General features: G+C 38.0%; 1 protein-coding gene across 5 annotated transcripts in view; it reads left to right on the forward strand.

Moving 5' to 3' along the window:
* Positions 1-22,352, forward strand: part of DSE (dermatan sulfate epimerase) — an 83,664-nt gene that overhangs the window by 55,834 nt on the left and 5,478 nt on the right. For 4 of the 5 annotated variants that reach the window (XM_040474432.1, XM_040474431.1, XM_040474430.1 and 1 more), the window contains 2 exons: positions 15,031-15,284; positions 20,020-20,259. In XM_040474432.1, coding sequence (XP_040330366.1) covers positions 15,031-15,284; positions 20,020-20,259 — 494 coding nt within the window. Of the gene's footprint in view, positions 1-15,030; positions 15,285-20,019; positions 20,260-22,352 lie in introns of those variants that run through there. The other variant, XM_040474434.1, reaches the window with a different exon arrangement.

The following is a 22,352-nucleotide window of genomic DNA, read 5'->3' on the forward strand; positions in this document are numbered from 1 at the left end:
AAGTTTATTTATTTTTGGGACAGAGAGAGACAGAGCATGAACGGGGGAGGGGCAGAGAGAGAGGGAGACACAGAATCGGAAACAGGCTCCAGGCTCTGAGCCATCAGCCCAGAGCCTGACGCGGGGCTCGAACTCACGGACCGCGAGATCGTGACCTGGCTGAAGTCGGACGCTTAACCGACTGTGCCACCCAGGCGCCCCTAATGTTTATTTATTTTTGAGAGAGAAAGACACACACACAAAGTGTGAGTGGGTAAGGGGCTGAGAGAGGGAAACACAGAACCAAAGCTGGCTCCAGGCTCTGTGCAGTCAGCACAGAGCCCAGTGTGGGGCTCCAACTCACCAACTCAGATCATGACCTGAGCCGAAGTTGGACGCTTAACTGACTGAGCCACCCAGGCACCCCTGCTCTGGCGAGTACTTCTGACATTATGTTGAATAAAAATGGTGAGAATCGGCATCATTGTTTTGTACCTGATCTTAGAGGAAAAGCTTTTAACTTTTCCCTGTCGAGTATAACGTTAGCTGTGGGCTTGTCATATATGGCTCTTATTATGTTTAGGTATGTTCCTTTTATACCCAGTTTGTTGAACTTTTATGATAAAAAGATACTGAATTTAGTCAAATGCTTTTTCTTCATCTGTTGAAGTGATCATATGATTTTTACCTTCATTTTAGTAAATGTGGTGTATCACATTTATTGATTTTTACATATTGAGCCATCCCTACATCCCTAAAATAAATCCTACTTGGTCATGGTGATGATCTTTTTAATGTGCCATTGAATTCAATTTGCCAATATTTTGTTGAGGATTTTTGAATCTATGTTCATCAGGGATATTGGCCTATAATTTTCTTTTTTTTACAATGTTCTTGTCTTCCCTTGGTATCAGGCTAATGCTGACCTCATAAAATGAGTTTGGAAGTATTCCATTCTCTTTTATTTTTTTTAAAGATTTGGAACAGAATTGGTTTCAATTCTTTAAATGTTTGGAAGCATTCATCAGTGAAACTATCTAGTCCTGGACTTTTCTTTGCTGAGAGCTTTTTGATTACTGATTAAATCTCCTTGCTAGTAGTTGGTCTGTTCAGATTTTCTGTTTCTTCATGGTTCAGTCTTGGTAGGTTGTGTATTTCTAGGAATTTGTCTATTCCTTTAGGTTATCTAATTTGTTGGTGTATAATAGTTCATAGTGATTTCTTTAAAAAAAATTTCTTTAATGTTTATTTTTGAGAGACAAAGGTGGGGGAGGGGCAGAGAGAGACAGAGACACATACAGAATCTGGAATAGGCTCCAGGCTTAGAGCTGTCAGTATAGCACAGAGTCCAATGCGGGACTCAAACTCATGAACCCCTGAGATCGTGACCAGTGCCAAAGTCTGACGTTTAACCGACTGAGCCACCCAGGCACCCTGTTCATAGTGATTTCTTATGAGCCTTGGTACTTTTGTGTCATCAGTTGTAACAGCTATCATTTCTGATTTTGAGTCTTCCTTGCTTTTTATTAGTCTAAAGGTTGGACAATATTGTTTATATTTTCAAAAAAAAAAAACGGCTCTTAGTTTCATTGATCTTTTCTATGGTCTTTTTATTCTGTTTTATTTATTCCTGCCTCATCTTCATTATTTCCATCCGTCCATTAATTTTGGACTTAATTTGTTCTTTTTCTAATTCCTTGAGATGTAAAGTTACCTTGTTTATTGGGGAGCTTTCTTTTTTCTTAGTGTAGGCTTTTATCGCTGTGAACTTCCCTCTTATATTTTTATTTAAAAAATGTTTTAAGTTTATTTATTTTAAGAGAGAGCATAAGTGGGGGAGGAACAGAGAGAGAGGGAGAGAGGGAATCCCAAGCAGGCCCACAACTGTCAGCGTAGAGCCTGATGTGGGGCTCAAACTCATGAACCATGAGATCATGACCTGAGCCAAAATAAAGGGTTGGCCACTTAACCAACTGAGCCACCTAGGCACCTCTGTGAACTTCCCTCTTAGAACAGTTTTTGCTGTATCCAGTATGTTTTGGTATGTTGTGTTTCCATTTTCATTTGTCTCAAGGTGTTTTTTTATTTTCCTTTTGTTTTCATCTTTAACTCGCTGGTTACTTAGGAGCATGTTGTTTAATTTCCATCTATAATTGATTTCCAGTTTTATACCATTGTGGTTGGAAAAGATGCTTACTGGTCCAGCTCCTGGGTGGCTCAGTCATTTAAGCATCTGACTTGGGCTCAGGTCATGATCTCGTGGTCTATGAGTTCGAGCCCCGAGTCGGGCTCTGTGCTGACAGCTCAGAGCCTGGAGCCCGCTTCGGATTCTGTGTCTCCCTCTCTCTCCACCCCTCCCCCATGCACACTCTGTCTCTCTCTCTTTCAAAAATAAACATTTAAAACAAGAAAAGATGCTTACTATGATTTCAATTTTCTTAAATTTATTAAGAGTTGTTTTGTGACCTAACATATGATCTATGCTGGAGAATGTTCCACATGGGCTTGAGAAGACTGTGTATTCTGTTACCTTGGATGGAATGTTTTCTAGATGCCTATGTTGAGTCATCTGGTCTAATGTGTAGTTTTTTTTTTTTTTTTTTTAATTTTTTTTTCAACATTTATTTATTTTTGGGACAGAGAGAGACAGAGCATGAACGGGGGAGGGGCAGAGAGAGAGGGAGACACAGAATCGGAAACAGGCTCCAAGCTCCGAGCCATCAGCCTAGAGCCTGACGCGGGGCTCGAACTCACGGACCGCGAGATCGTGACCTGGCTGAAGTCGGACGCTTAACCGACTGCGCCACCCAGGCGACCCTAATGTGTAGTTTAAGTACAGTTTTCCTTCCTGATTTTTTTTTGTCTGGATGATCTATTCATTGTTGAAAGTGGGGTATTGAAATTTCCTACTATTACTGTATTGCTGTTCATTGCTGATTACTGTATTGCTAATGATCTGTTAATATTTGCTTTATACATTTAGGTGTTTCTACGTTAGGTGCATACTTATAAATGTTATATCGTCTTGGTGAATTGACTCCTTTATCATTATGTATCGACCTTCTTTGTCTCTTGTTACCATTTGAGGCATCAGCACAGAGCCTGACGCGGGCTCAAACTTGAAACAGTGAGATTATGACCTGAGCTGAAGTCAGGACACTTAACTGACTGAGCCACCCAGGCACCCCTGATAACTTTACTTTTAACACATACAAAAGCTCTACATTTTTATACTCTTCCCCACCACATTTTATGTTTTTGATGTCAAAATTTACATTTCTTTACCCCATTTACATTTTTAAATATTGTGCATCTATTAAAAAATTATTATATAATTATTTTTTATGTTCTTTTAAAATTTATACAAAAGTTCTAAGTGATTTACTCACAACCATTACAACATTAGAGTATTCTGAATTTGGGTATATATTTATTTTTACCTGTGAGTTTTATACTTTCCTATGTCTTCGTGTTAGTAATTAGCATCCTTTCGTTTCAACTTGAAGAATTCCCTTTAATACTTCCTGTAAGGCTGGTTAGTGGTGATGAGCTCCTTCAGCTTTTGTTTTGGTCAGCTTTATCTCTTCTTCATTTCTGAAGGACGACTTTGCTGGGTAGAGTATTTTTTGATTGGCAGGGTCTTTGTTGTTGTTGTTGTTAGTATTATTATTAAAACATTTTGAATATGTCATCCACTCCCTTCTGACCTGAAAGGTTTCTGCAGATAAATCTGCTCATAGTCTTAGGGGGGTTCCTAAGTATGTTAACGACTTACTTTTCTATTGCTACTTTATGATTCTTTCTTTATCTTTTATTTTTGACAATTTAAATGTATCTTGTGGGTCTCTTTAGATTCATCTTTTTTTAACCCTTTGAGCTATCTGTATCTGGATGTCTGTTCATTTCTCCCCCAAGTTAGCCATTATTTCTTTGAATAAACTTCTGTCCCTTTCTCCCTTTTTTCTTTCTGATACCCCTATAATGTTTCTGTTGGTCCTCTTCATAGTGTCCTTTAAGTCTCTTAAGCTATCTTTCCTTTTTTTCTGTTTTTTCTTCTCTGGTTGGATGAATTCCACTACCCTGTCTCTAAGTTTACTGTTCCTTTTTTCCACTTGAGCTAGTCTGCTGATGAATCCTTCTATCAAATTTTTCGGTTTCATTGTTATATTTTTCAGCCCTGTGATTTCCGTTTGGTACTTTTAATATTTTCTTTTTGTTGAAATGCTTACTTATTTCATACATTGCCCTCATGACTTAGGTAAACATCTTTATGACTATTATTTTAAACTCTCTATCAGGCAACCATTCATCTGTATTTCATTAAGATTGCTTCCTAGAGATTTATCTCATTCTTTTGGGGAACATATTGCCCTGTTTGTTCATTTCGTTTTGAATCAAATCCCAAACATTCATTTCACTTTAGTATTTATTTGACATATATTTAATTTGAAATATTTGAAACATTTACATAGTTCACAATGTGCCATATCAGAATCCTATTACATACGATCCTTGAGAAAACAACCTTATACATAGGTGCTTTTGTCTTTGTGGAGCTGTATTTCTGTAAGTAATAGAAGTAGGTCAAAAGATAAAATGTTTGTATAATTTTGTTAAATTATTGCTAAACTCTACCCTATAGGATTTGTACTATTTTGCACCTCTAACAGCATTTTGACAGTGACCTCATTTCTCTACAGCTTTTACTAGAGTGTTTGTCATAGTTTGATATTTTACTAATCTGGATGTTACCTTATTGTTGATTTAATTTACATTTCTTTTATTATGAGATGAGAATTTGGGAGGGGAGATATATTTACCTTTCTTTTTTGTTAACTGTCTTGTCTTCTGTTCATTTTTCTAATGACATTATGATTTTTTTTTTAATTTTAAGAGTTTTTTTGTATGTTTGGGTAAGTGTAGTTGTATTCAAGGTATATGATGCAGGTATTTTTTCCCAATTTGTTATTTGTGTTTGACTTTGCTTGTGGTAATTTTCTCCCCTATGCAAAAGTTCTTTTTAAAGTTCTATATGGCCAAAACGATCACTTTATTTTTCTGTGCTTTCTGTTTTTGAGTCATGGTTGGAAAGGTTTTCCTTCCTTAGGTCACAAAAGAATTCATCCACTTTTTCTTCTAAGAGTACTGTGATTTCATGTTTTACATTTAGAGGCCTAATTTATTTAGAGTTTATTTTGTTGTATTCCATGAGGTTTGGATTCAGTTTTATCTTTTTTCAAATGACTTTCCAGTTGTTCCAAAAAACTTGTTTAAAGATACTTCTTTTTCCTGTTGATTTTTGATGCCACCTTTGTCATGTGCCAAATTTCCACATTTCTGTTTTGCTTCATTTGTGTGTCTTTCTGTTCATATGTCAGTACCACTCTGTTTTGATTAGTGAAGCTTTAGAGCATGTTTTCTTCTCTGCCGAGCTAGTTACCCTCCATCATTGTTCTTTTAATTGACCTCCTTGGCTATTCTTGCATGCTTAATTTTTGTAATCAAATTGACGATTTTAAGGCATTGTTTCTTACATGATCATTGTATGCTTGCATAGTCATCGACTGAAGCAATGACGCAATAAGCTGTCCTGCTGAACCCTTTGAAACATATTTTACATTGTTAACGTATAAATGTGTATGTGTGTAACATGTAAGTGTGTTTCTACTTATAAAATACCAAGATACTTTTTTAAATGTGCAAAAATCATTCGAATAAACTTTGTGAACAATATAGGCAAGTCTGTGTTATTCTCTCCTATTCTTTGTAGGTTTCACAATTTTTCCATTATAATGGGTTCTTTGATAGTTTTTCATTAGAATTTGATAAGTAAGGACTAGGGTCCTTTGAGCTCTGCCATTCCAATGAAACAGAGGTCTTGTTATCAAATTCGAATCATCTTGCCTATCATGTTTCTCCGCCTTATCTTTTCAGGCTGGACACTAGCCCAGGCTGGACACTAGCCCACTGGTCAGCTAAAAGGGATTACAATCATAAAAGCTATTTGATTCTATTTAAATAGATTATGCTTGGATGGCACACTTGGATGTTTGGTTAAGACTTGTGTCAGTGAACTAAACATTGGAATAATGGCATAGCAGTGCCTTTTCCCATTTAACAACACTACTCATTTAGCTTGGTATATTTTGACATTCAAATTAATTAATTTTCTCTACACATTATTTAGAATATTTTTTTAAGTAAAAAAGAATATTCTCTTTAATTTCTGCTTTCACATAAGTGATTCCTCAGTATTCTGCTTGAGTGAAGCCAACCTAAACTAAATTTTTGTATTTTAGATTTTAAAATTTGGGATACTGAATTCTCATCTTTAAAATGAAATTAAGTGGTAATGTTTTGCTGTACTGAATCTAGTAATTTAATGAATATAGAAATACAGATAGTGGGAGAAAATGTCTTTTATTTTTTAGGGGTGATAAGATATTTTTCCTGAAGATCTCTTAATGTATATATATTCCTTCCAGCAATACTTTTTACCAAGTAGGGAATAAAGTAGATGTTAAAAAGGAAGCTCACTGACCATTTCTGTTTATTGTAGCCCTGTCCTGCTTAAGGGGCTAAAGGTTCTGAGCATGCAAGTTCAGGCCCACTATCCCCTTCACCAACCATACCTGGAGTAGAATATTGGGAGCCCCAGACTCAGTGGATGTCTGTGGAGAGAGAAAGAGTTGTTTCAGGCATTCTTCATGATTGGTATCTCATGTTCCTTGGGTGGGTGTTGAGCAACCATATGGACACAGAATCATGGTATCTCTTCTAATGTCTGCCTTTTCCCCCCACATTTCTTGCCTTGTATCTGCCTTGGTGTCATGAAAATGGCAGGACTTGGAACCCTGTAATGTATTTCAGCCTAAGTGCCCTTCTGCCTGGCTCTTGGTAGGTCTGTTAACTCTAGCACTTACTTCTGGCCGGGTTCTTATTGCAAACTTGGTGACTTTTCTTTGAAAGCACTGTGCTTTTCCTCACAAAGAAGTAAAATGATTCTAGATTCAGATGATCTTGGATGCCATTCTTGGCTCCACCATTTAACTTAACTGTGTGACCTTAAGCATGTAATTTTCCTGTCTCTAAATACTACTTTTACAGCTTATAAAATGGACATGTAATACCTAATGTGAGTTTTGAAGATTAGATGAAATAAAGTACATAAAGGGCTTGGCACATGCCATGCACTTAATATGAAGTACAACATCTCTGTTTCCTCCCAGTTATAAATAGTGAATTTTGCTTGATGATGCAAATGCCACTCTTAGCCACCTGATCAAACACTTGGAATATGGACACCAAGTCAGGCCAGAATTTAGCTGAATGTGCCCCTTGGATACCTGGCCACCCACTCAGAGGCCCCCACATCAAGTCTCTCTAAATTCCAGGTTTATTCTGCTCTCCTTGGAAAGTCACTGTCGAGGCCCCAATGTGCTTCACAGGCAAGGCCACACGGCTTAGAAATCCACTTCCTTTGGCTAAATTTTCTAGGAATAACTTACAATATTTAATGTATTACTGACATTTAACATTCATAGTTAGTTTTCATGTTTAACTTACGGAAGGAAGAAAGATGAATCACAGCTGCCATTAGTCATGTTTTAAAAACAGTGGTACTACATGACTCTCCTAACTTATTGGAAGGTGTTTCTAAGCACACAAAGGCAATTGATTGAAAATTGAATGACTTTCTATCAGATTACTGTCTTCAGGGTGCTTTTAGAGTGAATAGACTAATTTACATCTTAAGGTAGAATTGACCTTATTTTGGCATATTTGGGTGGTGTGACCCAGGGCACACAGTAAGCAGAGGTGTGGCTAATATACAGTAGACACAACAGCCGTGAAGCTGGTAAAAGTGAAGTTGGTACTGCTCCAGCCTGTAAAGTTTACCCTTGGGAATAATTTCTGAAGTGTTCATTGCTATGTTCTACATTTAAATTCCTAATTATTTTAAAGCTTCTTTCATTTTTCTTAAATTTATATTGCTATAAATATCAAGTGTCTAAAACCAGATTTGTTAACATAAAAAGAAAATTTTTTTAGTGTTTATTTTTGAGAGAGAGAGAGACAGACAGAGCAGGAGCGGGGGAGGGGCAAAGAATCTAAAGCAGGCTCCAGGCTGTGAGGGGTCAGCACAGAGCCTGACAGGGGGCTCGAACTCGTGAACTTTGAGATCGTGACCTGAGCCGAAGTTGGATGCTTAACTGACTGAGCCACCCGAAAGCCCCTAAGCCAGATTTTTTAACATGAATCTTCTGTATGAATTTACTAAATATTTTATAGGTTAATAAAACTAAATGTTACCTCAAAATGAGAAAAAAGGATTCTTTTTGAGTTCTGCTTTTTGTAAAAACTAAACAAGCAGTAGAGCTTCATTTAAACATGCTTATAAAAATGTATGAATTTGCCTATACCATGGATCAAATCATGACCTTCAAGATATAGTTACATATGGAAAAGTATGACATAAAATTGTTAGGCTGTAAAATGTGCTAGAAAACAGGACTAATAACCATGATAACATTGTAAAGGGAGTTACGAGTTGTCCCATTGTTTCTAGTATTTATTTTTTCTATACTATTGATTCATTTAAATAAATATCAGTGATTTTTTGACCCCTCTTAGATTTTAAACGCCAAACTTCTGTTATTCCAAGCATTTACCTTAACAGTGTTTGTGTAAATGAAATAACATAAAAGTAGAGTATTCTGTGAACCTTGTAATACTAAATGTTAATCTTTTCACAGATGGTTATTTTGAAAGACTATGTATCTATTAGAGCTATAAGAAAAAAATTTAAATACAGTCATTTGATCATAAATCTATAGAAATAAAAATAGATGCCAATATTATTATTAAGCTTCTTTTTACTCATTTTATCAAGTAAACTGTCCAATTTTAAGTATGACTGCTTAGAATGCCCACTGTACTCTGTACATAATAGATGGTTCAAAAGGCGTTTATGATAATGGAGGCAGTCTGTTCATATAAAACTATTATAAAAATTTGAATCAATGAAGCTATTGCATTTTGGAAAGATTTTTATGCCACTTTTCTTCCTTTTGTAGCCATCTTGATTCATGGAAGCAGCACATCTTGATAACCTCTATTCCTCTCCTCACCAACACCATACCCCCAACCTAGGCCATTAATAGTTCATTTTTGTGTTCATATCCTTCTGTTTCACATAAATTCACTTAAACTTATCTCTGAAAGTGGTCTACGCAGCTTTTTAAAAACTTTTTAGAGTCAGAACTCTTTTACACTCTTAAAAATTAATGAAAACATCAAAGAGCTTTGTGAAGACTATACCTATTGATATTTACTATATTAAAAATTAAAGCTGAAAGATATTTAAAATATGTATGCGTTCATTTTAAAGGTTCATTTTTTTTCCTTTTAGGGTGAGAGGTCCATTTTGTATTAACATTAACATAATTTTAGGAAGAAATAACTATACTTTTTTAAAACAAAGCATTTAGCACAAAAGAGATCTTGGTTGCTCATTCTTGCAGATTTTGCATGTCTACTGTATTCAGTCTGTCGCAGTGTGGTGTTTTGGTTTCTATGTATGAAGAAAACACAACCGCTTCATATCAATATGTGCTTGAAAAGGACAGAGTTTTTAAGAATCTTTTCAGAAAATTATGGATATTCTTTGATTCTATACTAGAACATGACAAGTAGTAGTTGCATAAAAGTTGGTTTTAAATGGACTCTGATTCATAAAAGTATGGGATCTGAAGCCATGTTAATGAACTCCCATCTTTTAATTAGAATAATCCATTGGTAGATTTTGCACGTCCAGGGGATCTTTTATCTGTGCATGGTTTTATAATATCTTGCCTTTTTTATTTTGAATGTTTGCTTGCTGAGTTATTCCAGTCTTCCAAGTGTTGATGTATTTAGTTATACAGTATAAAAATAAATCACATTTGTTATTACTGACCTCATCAGAAAAACTTTTATGTATTGGTAAACTCTTAAGTACATGGTAGATACACGTTTTCTAAAATTCTTATTTTCTCTTGGAAGCTCCAATTTAGGCATTGGCAGCAAAGGCTTTCAATTTTCTCTGAGCCGGCAGGCTTCTTCATCGTCAAGAAAACTTCCACTTAAATACCTAAGTCTAAATAATTGCAATTTGTCAGTTTGTCATTTTCTCACATAAAAATGATGTTTCATGGAAAAAAAAAAAAGGAGCTACTTCAGCTCTTAATGCATAGTTTCTTTTCATTGTGATAGTTACTGCACTTTGGTGTCCACTGTGCTTTTTACATAGTTTTCATTTCATCACACAGAATATGGAAAAGAGATATACTCAAAGATTTGAGATTTGATAAAATTAATAATCTTCACACTTTATCAAGGATATTCTTTTTTTAATTTTTTTTAATGTTTATTTTTGAGGGAGAGAGAGAGCACAAGCAGGGGAGAGGCAGAGAGTGGGGGAGACAGAGAATCCCAAGCAGGCTCCAAGCTGTCAGCACAGAGCCCAAAGCGGGGCTCAAACTTGCAAACTGTGGGATCGTGACCTGAGCCTAAGTCAAACACTTAACTGACTGAGCCACCCAGGTGCCCCCTTTATCAAGAATATTCTTAAGTGAAACTGGCTTGTGTGTGTGTCTGTGTGTGTAGCTTAGAGTTCATGACAGTATGCAGAATCAGGCAAGGATTGCTAGAGCAGTTTGGTACCTCTGCTGGACTCTTGCTTAAGGTGCCAGTGTTTTTAACCTGTAAGTGCTGTGGCACCATCAGTGCAAATGTCAGCATATAACGTATTTGTGTTATCGGGAAACTAATTTTTACTTGAGGATTTCCTCAAAGAGTCTCTAAGGCCCTGGAGATCCATGGACCTTACTTTAAGAATGGCCCGAAAGGGAAGAAGGTATAGTTTATAAAAAGAGGGCTACAGTAAACATTTCTCTAACCCCCCTCTTAACTGACTCGCCAGTGAAATTAGCCTCCATTCCTTGTGTCATCTGGCAGCAACTCTCACAAAATGCTGAATGTCAAGGTTGGTCAGCTGTCCTCTGCTATGTCCATTCATCTCTGTTCCCACCAGCAGAGTGAAGTGTTTTTGCAAATACCAGTTGTATTCTCAAATGACTTTATGCCAATGCCATCAGTACTTTAGTTACACAATTTACACAATTTTAATATCATGTGAGTAAGTAGGAGTTCAAAAAGAAAACACTTAGTGTTTCTAAAACTAACTTAAATGCTTTGGAATGACTTACTGTAAAAGACTGCTATCATATAATTTACTGTGGATGAGATTTGTAAAAGGTTAGGGAAAAACATGCAAATCTGGAAGGATTCTGCATTCCTTCACAAATATCTTTGATTTCTATATTATAAAGAAACTAAAGCTTGCAATTGTGATGATGTGTTGTGTGTGTTCTTTGCAGGAAAGAACAATGAAACCAATCTTTAGACTCACATTTTTTTTTTGTTTTTTATTTATTTACTTATTTTTTAATTAAAAAAAAATTTTTTTATTTAACGTTTATTTATTTTTGAGACATAGAGAGACAGAGCATGAACGGGGGAGGGTCAGAGAGAGAGGGAGACACAGAATCTGAAACAGGCTCCAGGCTCCGAGTCAGCACAGAGCCTGATGCGGGGCTCGATCTCACAGACTGTGAGATCATGACCTGAGCCGAAGTCGGTCGCCCAACCGACTGAGCCACCCAGGCACCCCTCACATTTTTTTTTAAAAAAGGCTTTTATCTCACCTTCAAAAGATTAATGAATGTATGTACATACGGATATATTAAGCTGAAGTAAAATTCATAAGTTAATACCTGTATCTTTTTTTTTAATGATTCACCACTTAACCAACTTTTCCGGTAGATTTGCTGACCAGTAGTGAGAGTCACATTGAATCAGATAGTTACTTTGCGGCTATCCATGTGCTAGAAGCAAATTTCCTTTGGTTTCCATGATAGTAAAATATGCTCTCTCCCATCATTGCACTTTGAATCTGTGGCTGGGTCAAATTGTATTGGTAAAGTATTTAGATAACCTTTTAGAAATATAACTCTTACAGGTCAGATTTCATAATGATACAGTGATGAGCCGGATGGTATCAGCTTTTTTTCAAAGTCAGTATACTAGCATTTTGTTGAGTTGGGAACTGCCTGGAATAAGCAAGTATATGGGGGCATTTTGGGGATTTCATAGTTTGCCTAATTTCATAAATTGCATAATAATACTTCCTGAAGGATGAGAATTATAATAATAAGTGTTCTTTGATCTATGAAAATAAGTTCCCTGGTCAATCAGATGTGTCAGGTAGTGGTTCACTGATGTCAGCTCTACCATGGCCAGGTACGTATGCTGTCGTTAATAGATGCATCGTGACATGGTGCAGAGACAGGGGCTGGACTCTCTGCCTGGCTTGCTTAGCAACCACCAGGAGTCAGTGAAGACTGTGTTCCTAACTCCCTAACAGTGAGCTTGCAGGATAAGTTGTTTTCCCTGGAAGTGGAGGGTTCATTCATACTCTTCACACTGTTAACAGTGTGGCCTGGTTTTGTAGGCCTGTTCCTTCTTTTTTCCTTTTTTTCCAAAAATGTTTACTGAGTATCTGCGGTGTGTCAGACACTGTTGTAGGGTTAGGGATCCTATAGTGAATACAATAGAGGCAAAAATAAAACCCTGCAATTGTAGAACTTAACACCTGGTAGAGGATACATATACACATACATATACATGTACATATACATATGCAATCACACATACATACATGTATACATACACAAATGCTAAGAGGACAAAAAAAGTGACAAAGGGAAATGAGATACTGTTAGTTGGAATTCTGCAGGGTGACCATAGAAGGCAACATTAAGATCATGTCTTTTTTTTTTTTAATATATGAAATTTATTGTCAAATTGGTTTCCATACAACACCCATCCAAAAAGGTGCCCTCCTCAATACCCATCACCCACCCTCTCCTCCCTCCCACCCCCCATCAACCCTCAGTTTGTTCTCAGTTTTTAACAGTCTCTTATGCTTTGGCTCTCTCGCACTCTAACCTCTTTTTTTTTTTCCTTCCCCTCCCCCATGGGTTTCTATTAAGTTTCTCAGGATCCACATAAGAGTGAAAACATATGTTATCTGTCTTTCTCTGTATGGCTTATTTCACTGAGCATCACTCTCCAGTTCCATCCATGTTGCTACAAAGGGCCATATTTCGTTCTTTCTCATTGCCCTGTAGTACTCCATTGTGTATATAAACCACAATTTCTTTATCCATTCATCAGTTGATGGACATTTAGGCTCTTTCCATAATTTGCCTATTGTTGAGAGTGCTGCTATGAACATTGGGGTACAAGTGCCCCTATGCATCAGCACTCCTGTGTCCCTTGGATAAATTCCCAGCAGTGCTATTGCTGGGTCATAGGGTAGGTCTATTTTTAATTTTCTGAGGAACCTCCACACTGTTTTCCAGAGTGGCTGCACCAGTTTGCATTCCCACCAATAGTGCAAGAGGGTTCCCGTTTCTCCACATCCTCTCCAGCATAAGATCATGTCTTTCATACAAACTCCTAAAAGAAGGCTATAGTCTAGAGGAAGTGGTCTCTCAGGACATTTGTGTGTGTGTGAAGAGAGAGAGAATCTTAAGCAGCCTCCATGGTCAGCCCAGAGCCTGATGTGGGGCTTGAACCCATCATCTTGGGATCATGACCTGAGCCGAAATCAAGAGTTGGCCGCTTAGCTGACGGAGCTGCTCAGGTGCCCCTTTCAGAACATTTTTAAGTATCCTTGTCCTGGGATCTCTGGGGTTTGCATGGGAGAAATACTGCATCTTAGTTTTCATGGACTCTAACTGAAATTTAGCATTTCTTCCAAATGATGTACATAGGTAACCGCTATAGTAATATTGGGAGAACTTGTAATTTTGTTGCAGAGAGATATTTTCGTGTCCCATTATAGGTATTGTAGACACTCTTGCTTATGCTCATCACGACTTATAAATTATGGTAGTTCCTATCCCTACTGTTAAATCTTGGTTTTTAGTGCCATAATAAAGAAGCGTAGAGATCACAATTTTTAAAAACTCTGTATTAATAGTTAGATGTCAAAGTAATAGTTTTCCTTATATCCTTACGTATTCTATCTTATGAATTTTAGAGCGTTGAGAAAGAGGCTGAGGCTTCACCAGATTGCCAAGAGGTCAGGAGGTTCCTGGCATAGAAATATTAAGCTTTCATTTAATCCCCAATTGAGAATTTTCTTCAACCTCCCAACCGTACAGCACTTCCTTCACTTGTGTCCTTCTCCTAGAGATTAGTCACATACATCTTGAGATGGTTTGGGCTTTCTGGATAGTTCCGTAGAATTGTGATTGTGAAAGATCCCTTTTAAAAAGCTTCCTCTGTAATGCGGGCCACACAGTATTAAAACACTTGCAGAATAATGTAGCAAGTTAAGCAGAAAGTTGGCTTCCTAGAAAGTGACGGTTTCATATTTCACAGGTCAGCTTTTACATTTCTCTGGAAGTTATTACTCAAAGGACCTAAAGGCAGTGCAGTTCATCTTAAGAGAAAGAACAAGATGTAGAAATCTGAGTTAGAATCAGTTCATTTCACTCACTTTAGCTAGATTTCATAGGCTGTGATACCTTCACCTTGACCTGCCTATGGGAAATATGATGGGATGTACATGTTCCACTGGTTTGGCAAGGAAGCCCTAAGAATAAAACTGAGAACCTCTTACACAGGTAAAAAGGGGAGGGTGAGTATTGGTGAAATGGGTACTCCTGAGAATTTTGCCCTGCCACTACATGTTATATGCTTTAGATCTCTTTGACCATATCCTTCTACCTCTCGTCGAAAGTAAAAAGTCAAAAGTAAAAATTCTCAACATCTTGATAAGCTTGTGTCTACTGTGGAAGGAAGCTAATTGTGAGGCATTAAACCTCTTGGACTGTGTCTTCAGTGGTGCCCTTTCCTTCTAAGAAACAGATACTCGAAAAGTGGGATGAACGCTCTAAGACCCTTGCACTCAGTCACGTGGTTGATTTTCCTCTGCAGGCTGGTGAAAGACGCTCCTTGGGATGAAGTCCCGCTTGCTCACTCCCTGGTTGGTTTTGCCACTGCCTATGACTTCTTGTACAACTACTTGAGTAAGACACAGCAGGAGAAGTTTCTTGAAGTGATTGCCAATGTCTCGGGATATATGTATGAAACTTCATACCGAAGAGGATGGGGATTTCAGTACCTCCACAATCACCAACCCACCAACTGCATGGCCTTGCTCACGGGAAGCCTAGTTCTGATGAATCAAGGTGCGTGTGGACACAATCGAGGGGATGCCCAAGCCAATATCAGTCACAGTTGCCTTGAGAGCAGAGTATTTTTGTACCTAGCCTTAGTATACATGTTCATAGTCAGATCCCAACTAAGTTCATGAGATGAAGTAATACCTAGGACATCCCTTAGAGAATTGAGACACATCTCTTTCCTCATTTCTGCTAGTTATATTAGCCTGCAGGTTATTTAAGTAAGGCTTCTGATTGTGCCAAGCCATATCCTTAGAGCACACCGTCAGTGGTGAAAATTCATTTTCCCAGAGAATTTTGACAGTGAAGACAGCCATCCTGGATAAATGGAGTGTTTCATTCATTCATTCATTCATTCAAATTTGTATTTAAATTGTAGTTAGTTAACATGCAGTATAATATTGGTTTCAGGAGTAGAACCTAGTGATTCAGCACTTAAACATAACACCCAGTGCTGTCTTCCATAATACCCGTCACCCATCTTACCCGTCTCCCACGTACGTCTCTCCTTCAACCCTCAGTTTGTTCCCTGTCTTTAAGAGTCTCTTGTGATTTCCTTCTCTCTCCCTTTTTATTTTTCTCCCTTCCCATATGTTCATCTTTTTAAAACCTAAGTGGGTGGTTTATTATTTGAAATGACTGTTCTTTGCAAATAGATGTCTATCATTACAACACTATTTTTTTTCTCTAAAGACTTGAAACAACCAATCTAGATCCTTTAGCTCAAATTTGGAAGTGACTTTTGTGGATCACATAGCTACTTTGCATTAATGTATTACGTAATTGCTGATATTACATTTTCTCTGCTTCTATAATTCTGACTTAATTACAACACCTGTGAAAGTCTACAAATGATTAAATAAGACTGTATTTAAGAAAAGCAGCCCTAAGATCACAGTGAATTATTAGGATACTAAATACATACTTGGAATAGGCAAATCTAACAGTACTCTTGACTACTTCCCCATGAGATTTAGTATGCATTTTGTAGATTATCCAACATCAGATTTCCTCAAGTCTAGCTTTCTCCCTTGTCTTACCAACCAGCCATCACTTTTAATTAGTCTTAGAGGAAAAGAAACTAACATTACCTAAGCATATGACACGTGCTAATCCTTGTCCCTGTTTTATTTAATTATCGCACTAGCCATATAAGGTAGCTGGGATTTGGACCTAGTTCTGGCCAAACTCAAAGTTCACTCTCTTTCCATTACATTTTGTTGCCTCTCTTGGAATAGAGATTCAATTTATAGTAATTTAAGGAAAGCTTTAAGAGGGTAGAGTTTCATCCTAGCTCCCTTTGTCCCCTACTCTTACAAAAACAAACAAGATTTAAAAGATGAAAATGAGGGGCGCCTGGGTGGCGCAGTCGGTTAAGCGGCCGACTTCAGCCAGGTCACGATCTCGCGGTCCGTGAGTTCGAGCCCCGCATCAGGCTCTGGGCGGATGGCTCGGAGCCTGGAGCCTGTTTCCGATTCTGTGTCTCCCTCTCTCTCTGCCCCTCCCCCGTTCATGCTCTGTCTCTCTCTGTCCCAAAAAAAAATAAATAAACGTTAAAAAAAAATTTTTTTTTAAAAAGATGAAAATGAAAATTAATTAATTAATTAAAAAAATGAAAGATTAAAATGCAAACCTTCAAAGTATTTATAAATCCCAATGCCTGTGGAATGACATCATCATGAAATGGTGGAAGGAACCCAAGATGAGCGAGGTCTCAGCCCGGGTCCTTGGTTTTAGCCCAATATAGTGTTATTTCTTTATATAAATGTTTAGTTCTTTAGTAGCAGGAAGAGAGCTTACTTCTTCATTCTTTGTGGTAGATAAAATTGTTCCAGAAAGTATGCAGGCATCGAAAATACTGGTTCAGATTGGATCAAAATGTGTAGTTCTCCTCTGGCAGGAGTTTTCATTGTGCATTTATTTTGTGATTACAGTTCTGGTTGCTCAGAACTATGGGATACAGTCTTACAGAACCCCCACATAGGCAGTGTACGCTTTTTTTTTTTTTTAAGTTTATTTATTTTTGAGAGAGAGACAGCTGGGGAGGGGCAGAGGAGAAGGGGAGAGAGGATCTGAAGTGGGCTCTGTGCTGATAGTAGAGAGCCTGATGCTGGGCTTGAACTCACAAACTGTGAGATCATGACTTGAGCCGAAGTCGGAGGCTTAACCGACTGAGCCTTTCAGGTGCCCCAGCAGTGTACACATTTATGAGACGATTGGACAGACGAAGAAGTGAAATCTCTGGCCCTGCACATCTCAGTTAATAATCAGGCTTACAGTCCTGGCTTTGTTGGCATACCCACTACCTTTAGGGGCTACCTCACAGACTGTTTCAACAATCCCGCGTTCTCCAGACCAGCCTCGTAGATACTGACTAGGTAGCTTAGTGTATCGGTAGTCCTCAGCAGACTCACATAAAATCTCAAAAGTGGGAGAATTAGAACTCGGTGCACAGGGACCGCAAGATCACACATAAGCAGTTTACACATCAGTTGCAAAGAAGATAGATGTGAAATGTTTAAGTGATTATACAATAGTTATAATAGCAACAGAGAATAAAGTAAGAGGTACTATGAAGCTATGGTTAAATATCAATTGAGTGTATTAAGTTTGAATTCAGGAAAGCAGTCTTCTTTAGGTGGGTTAGAGAAGGTTCATAGAACTTTGAAAGATTGACAGGGTATGGATAATGAAAATAATGAAGCACATTCCAGGCAAGGTCTATATGGATGGTAGATAAACACAGAGCATAGCATAACAATCCCAGCGCCTCATATTGACAGATTTGAAGTTCACAAAGGTGGACATTGCCTCATATCTCCTGAACAAGGTTGTTGTAAGGAAAAAATAAGGAAAAGCTAGGTAATGCGATATCAGGGAGCAGTAAGTTAGCAGGCCTGATTTTAAGCATCACATTAGTGTCTGGTTGGAGATGGTAGATATGGAGAAGAAAAAGATGATGACTGGAATTTTTATTTTTTTAATGTTTATTTATTTTTGAGAGAGGGCACGCAAGCAGGGGAGGGGCAGAGAGAGAGGGAGACAGAGAATCCGAAGCAGGCTCCGTGCTGGCGTATTTTGCCCCTGACGTGGGGCTGCAGCAGTCCTCGAGCTGTGAGATCATGACCTGAGCCGAAGTTGGATGCTCAACTGACTGAGCCACCCGGACACCCCTGGAATTTTAAACCCTAATGATTAGAGAATGGAAACTGAAAACTCTCCAGAGGACTGGCATGTCAGGTGTAGAGCTGGATAGGAGGAGTCAATGTGCAATTAACAGTCACCTCTGCAAAAGCTGAGCCTGAGAACAGTGCTGCCCTCATGAGATGGGAGCCCGGTCCTGCATAGCCTGGGACCTTGGATTTAGGCTGGGGTCTGTGGTCCCTGGGCCCCTGGAAGCCCTCACCCCCAGCACATGCAGTAAGCTGTGGCAGTGTTTGGCACTGGTGATCACACACATGTCTGTGGGGGTGAAGCCACAAAACTCCATCCACATCAGGAGGCAATGAGCTTAATTTTATCCTCACTGGTTCTATGTTTTAAATATAAGCAAACAAAACAAACCTGAAATCTAAAGACCTAGGTTCAGATCAAAGTCCTGTTCACTTTTAGTCATGTGTCAGAGGTCTTGAACAAGGCAAGCTTTCTGTAATTTTGGAGTAACAATGCCTAATTGAATTGTTAAAAGGATTAAGTAAGATTGTGTTCAGTGCTGTGGAGATTACAAATGTTTTAGAAATGTGAGTTGTTACTGTTACCAAAATGCTAGCCTTGCAAGAATTATAGAAAACTAGCATTTTTGAGTCAAAAGAATTTTATAAAGTTTGTAGGCCTTTAATTTTCAGTTGCAGAAATTGAAAAATGTGACAGCTTGAGCGCTTGAACCAAATTTTGGACCTCATTTTAGGTAGGTTCAGGACTCCAAGTTGATTATTTTTACCATGAGATTGTCACTCCAATGGTCTCTACCCCGCTGTGCTGCCTTCTGAGATCCTCTGGAATCTAAAAGCACATGAAGAATGAGAAACTGTCTTTAATGACAGGACAAACTGAAGACTATCTGCTTAGGCTTTATCGTATTTGCAGCTTATTAAAAATCCTATAAAATAATGGTGCAGGTTGTATGAAGTATTAAGCTTCAAAAATATTTTCAAGTAGTAGTTTTTAAAAAACTTGAAGGAATGCCCGAGGGGCTCAGTCCGTTGAATGTCCGACTTCGACTCAGGTCATTGATCTCTCACTTAGTGAGTTCGAGCCCCACGTCAGGCTCTGTGCTGACAGCTCAGGGCCTGGAGCCTGCTTCGGACTCTGTGTCTCCCTCTCTCTCTGCCCCTCCCCCGCTCACACTCTGTCTCTCCCAAAAACAAATAGATATTTTTTTTTTAATTTAGAAAAATTGAATTAAATCTCAATATACAGATCTTTATATATAGACATAAAGTTATCTTAGATGTGATGAGGTTTCAGTTTATTTAACAGCGGTATTCATTTCAAGGTTTATCTTCATTTAATAAGGGACTTGTATTCAAGAACTTTTTAACCCACATCATGGACCTGACCCAAACCTAGATTAGCAGAATGCTGTTTGTAATGTTGACAAATGAGTTTTGCAAAATGCCATTTGTAATATAAACTAGCCAGATGACTCAGAGGGTTTTATTCGGCTATCATTTTGCCAAATTTTGTTTATGCTTTATTAGTAGAGCCATAGTGATTGTATCCGTGTGTTTTCATTCTTCAGGGTATCTCCAAGAAGCATACTTATGGACCAAACAAGTTCTGACCATCATGGAGAAGTCTCTGGTCCTGCTCCGAGAGGTGACGGATGGCTCCCTCTATGAAGGAGTTGCCTATGGCAGCTACACCACTCGATCCCTCTTCCAGTATATGTTTCTCGTTCAGAGGCACTTTGATATCAACCACTTTGGCCACCCATGGCTGAAACAACACTTTGCGTTTATGTATAGAACCATCCTACCAGGTACAGTGAGGAATCAGAAGTGGGAAAGTGGGAAAGCATTAGCTATTATGTTTGTTTCTGATTATGAAAATGGGCTAGATGAGGAGAAGAAATGTGAGGTTTGAGTCATATTGAGGTTAGACTTGTTGTCAAAAAAATAAAGAATTCAAGAGTTCTGTATCACCAGAACATTCGGGGAATTAATGCGAGGATTTGTGACTTACACACTCTAAAACTTGGAGCATAATGGATCAGATGCAATTCATAGCCCCCATGGTACTTTTATTTTTGTAGATGTAAAACTTGGGTACGTATACAAATTACTTTTCATGAATCCTCACAAAATATAAACATTTATGATTACATGGTAATTTTCCTTGACGTATGATCATAACTTGAGTCTCTTTCATTTTTTAGTTTTTAGTTTTTATTTCTGAACTATATATATATTCAAAGTGAAAGATTACACCTATGTATTTGCTGGAGGTTTGGTGTTTTCTTTAAACAGTTTATTGAAAAAAATTACATAAAAAATAAAAAAATGAATTGCTGTAAGAGCACCCGGGTGACTCAGTCAGGTCTGACTTCGGCTCAGGTCATGATCTCACGGTGTGTGAGTTTGAGCCTCACGTTGGACTCTGTGCCGACAGCTCAGAGCCTACAGCCTGCTTTGCATTCTGTCTCTCTCTCACTCGCTCTCTCTCTCTCTGCCCTTCCCCTGCTCATGCTGTGTCTCTCTCTCTCTGTGTATGACTCAAAAATAAATAAACATTTGAAAAGTCAAAAAAAAAATGAATTTCTATAAAACTTCTAAATTCTGTGTTGCTATGTAGCTTAGGCTTCTAAGAGAACTGGCTCTAAAAACAGATGTATTTGATTCAAGAACGCATTCATTTCTAGGACAGCCTTATAACTCTCATTTCTAAACAAGACTAAGATGTTTGAAAAAGTTTAGGATGTAGATTTTCATCAGGATGGGGATTTTTTTTACCCCAGTGAAATGCAATTTTTAGATGGTGATTCTAGACCTCTAGTAAATAATCCAGTCTTTAAATCTTTTGCTCTGGTTGTTGACACATGAACTGAATGGTACTTCCATTATTGGATTAGTTATTTAGAAAACGTTGCAGAGCAAAAGAACCCTAAGATTCTTAAAGTTTAGTTGAGACTTAACATTCAGAACCCTATTGTTTCACTGCATATTCTTAGATAGAGGAGAGGTCTGTTTGGTAGTTTATCTTGATAAACAAAGGCCATCTAAAGCAAGGGATCTTGAAGAGGTCTCACTGCTTTGTAATTTGAGCTGAGATCTAACAGCCAGCCACATCACTGCTGTGAGCTGTGTCCCTGACTGCATCCTAAACTGGAAGACAGTATAAATACCTCTAAGAGAAAGATGCATGTATTTGTGCCAGTTAATCCAGCAAACCTTTATTAAATATCTACATGCCAGGCATTGTACAAGGCAGGGGATTCAAAGAGAAATAAAGCATATCATCTGCTTTCAGGGAATTCACAGATTAATAGAAGATTCAGAAGTCACATTTTATCATAAGACTTATTTGCAGTAGCATCTACGAAGCTGGTAGAAGTGAAAACACTAGCTGTAAATTATGTAAATACAGTCATGGCATCTTTTTAGAAGGGATTGTGTGTTAAAAGTCAGCCTGTTCTCAACAGCATTTCTCTTTTTGTTCCCTCTACAATGTCTGTTCTAGTACCGATTATTCCTGTCTGGCTCAGAGTTGCCTCCCATTCTTCAAGAACACCTGGATCATATCCAATCTTACCTGCTTTTGTTTTGCTGACCTATTCCTGTATGATCTTTGCATTTTCTAACTTCCAGCAGTATGTATTAGCAGGCTCTTCCATGGGAATTGTTTTCTTCCTATAGAAATGGAGTTTCTCCCTTAAACCTTAACACTTCCACTTTATTGGATGCAAGATTGAAGCACCTTCTGTCATTATCTTGGCGTAGAACGTGGGTTGAGTTGGTAGGAGAGCTGATGTTCATTCCAGGTTCTGCAGCTCACCATGCACCAGAGGATAGATAGCCTGTGTGTCTACGCAAATATAATTACACGTAGCATGGACATTGGAAAATGAGGAAGGGG

The sequence above is a fragment of the Herpailurus yagouaroundi genome, unplaced genomic scaffold, assembly GCF_014898765.1.
Source record: "Herpailurus yagouaroundi ecotype Mexico unplaced genomic scaffold, PumYag 139, whole genome shotgun sequence".
NCBI classification, from domain to species: Eukaryota; Metazoa; Chordata; class Mammalia; order Carnivora; family Felidae; genus Herpailurus; species Herpailurus yagouaroundi.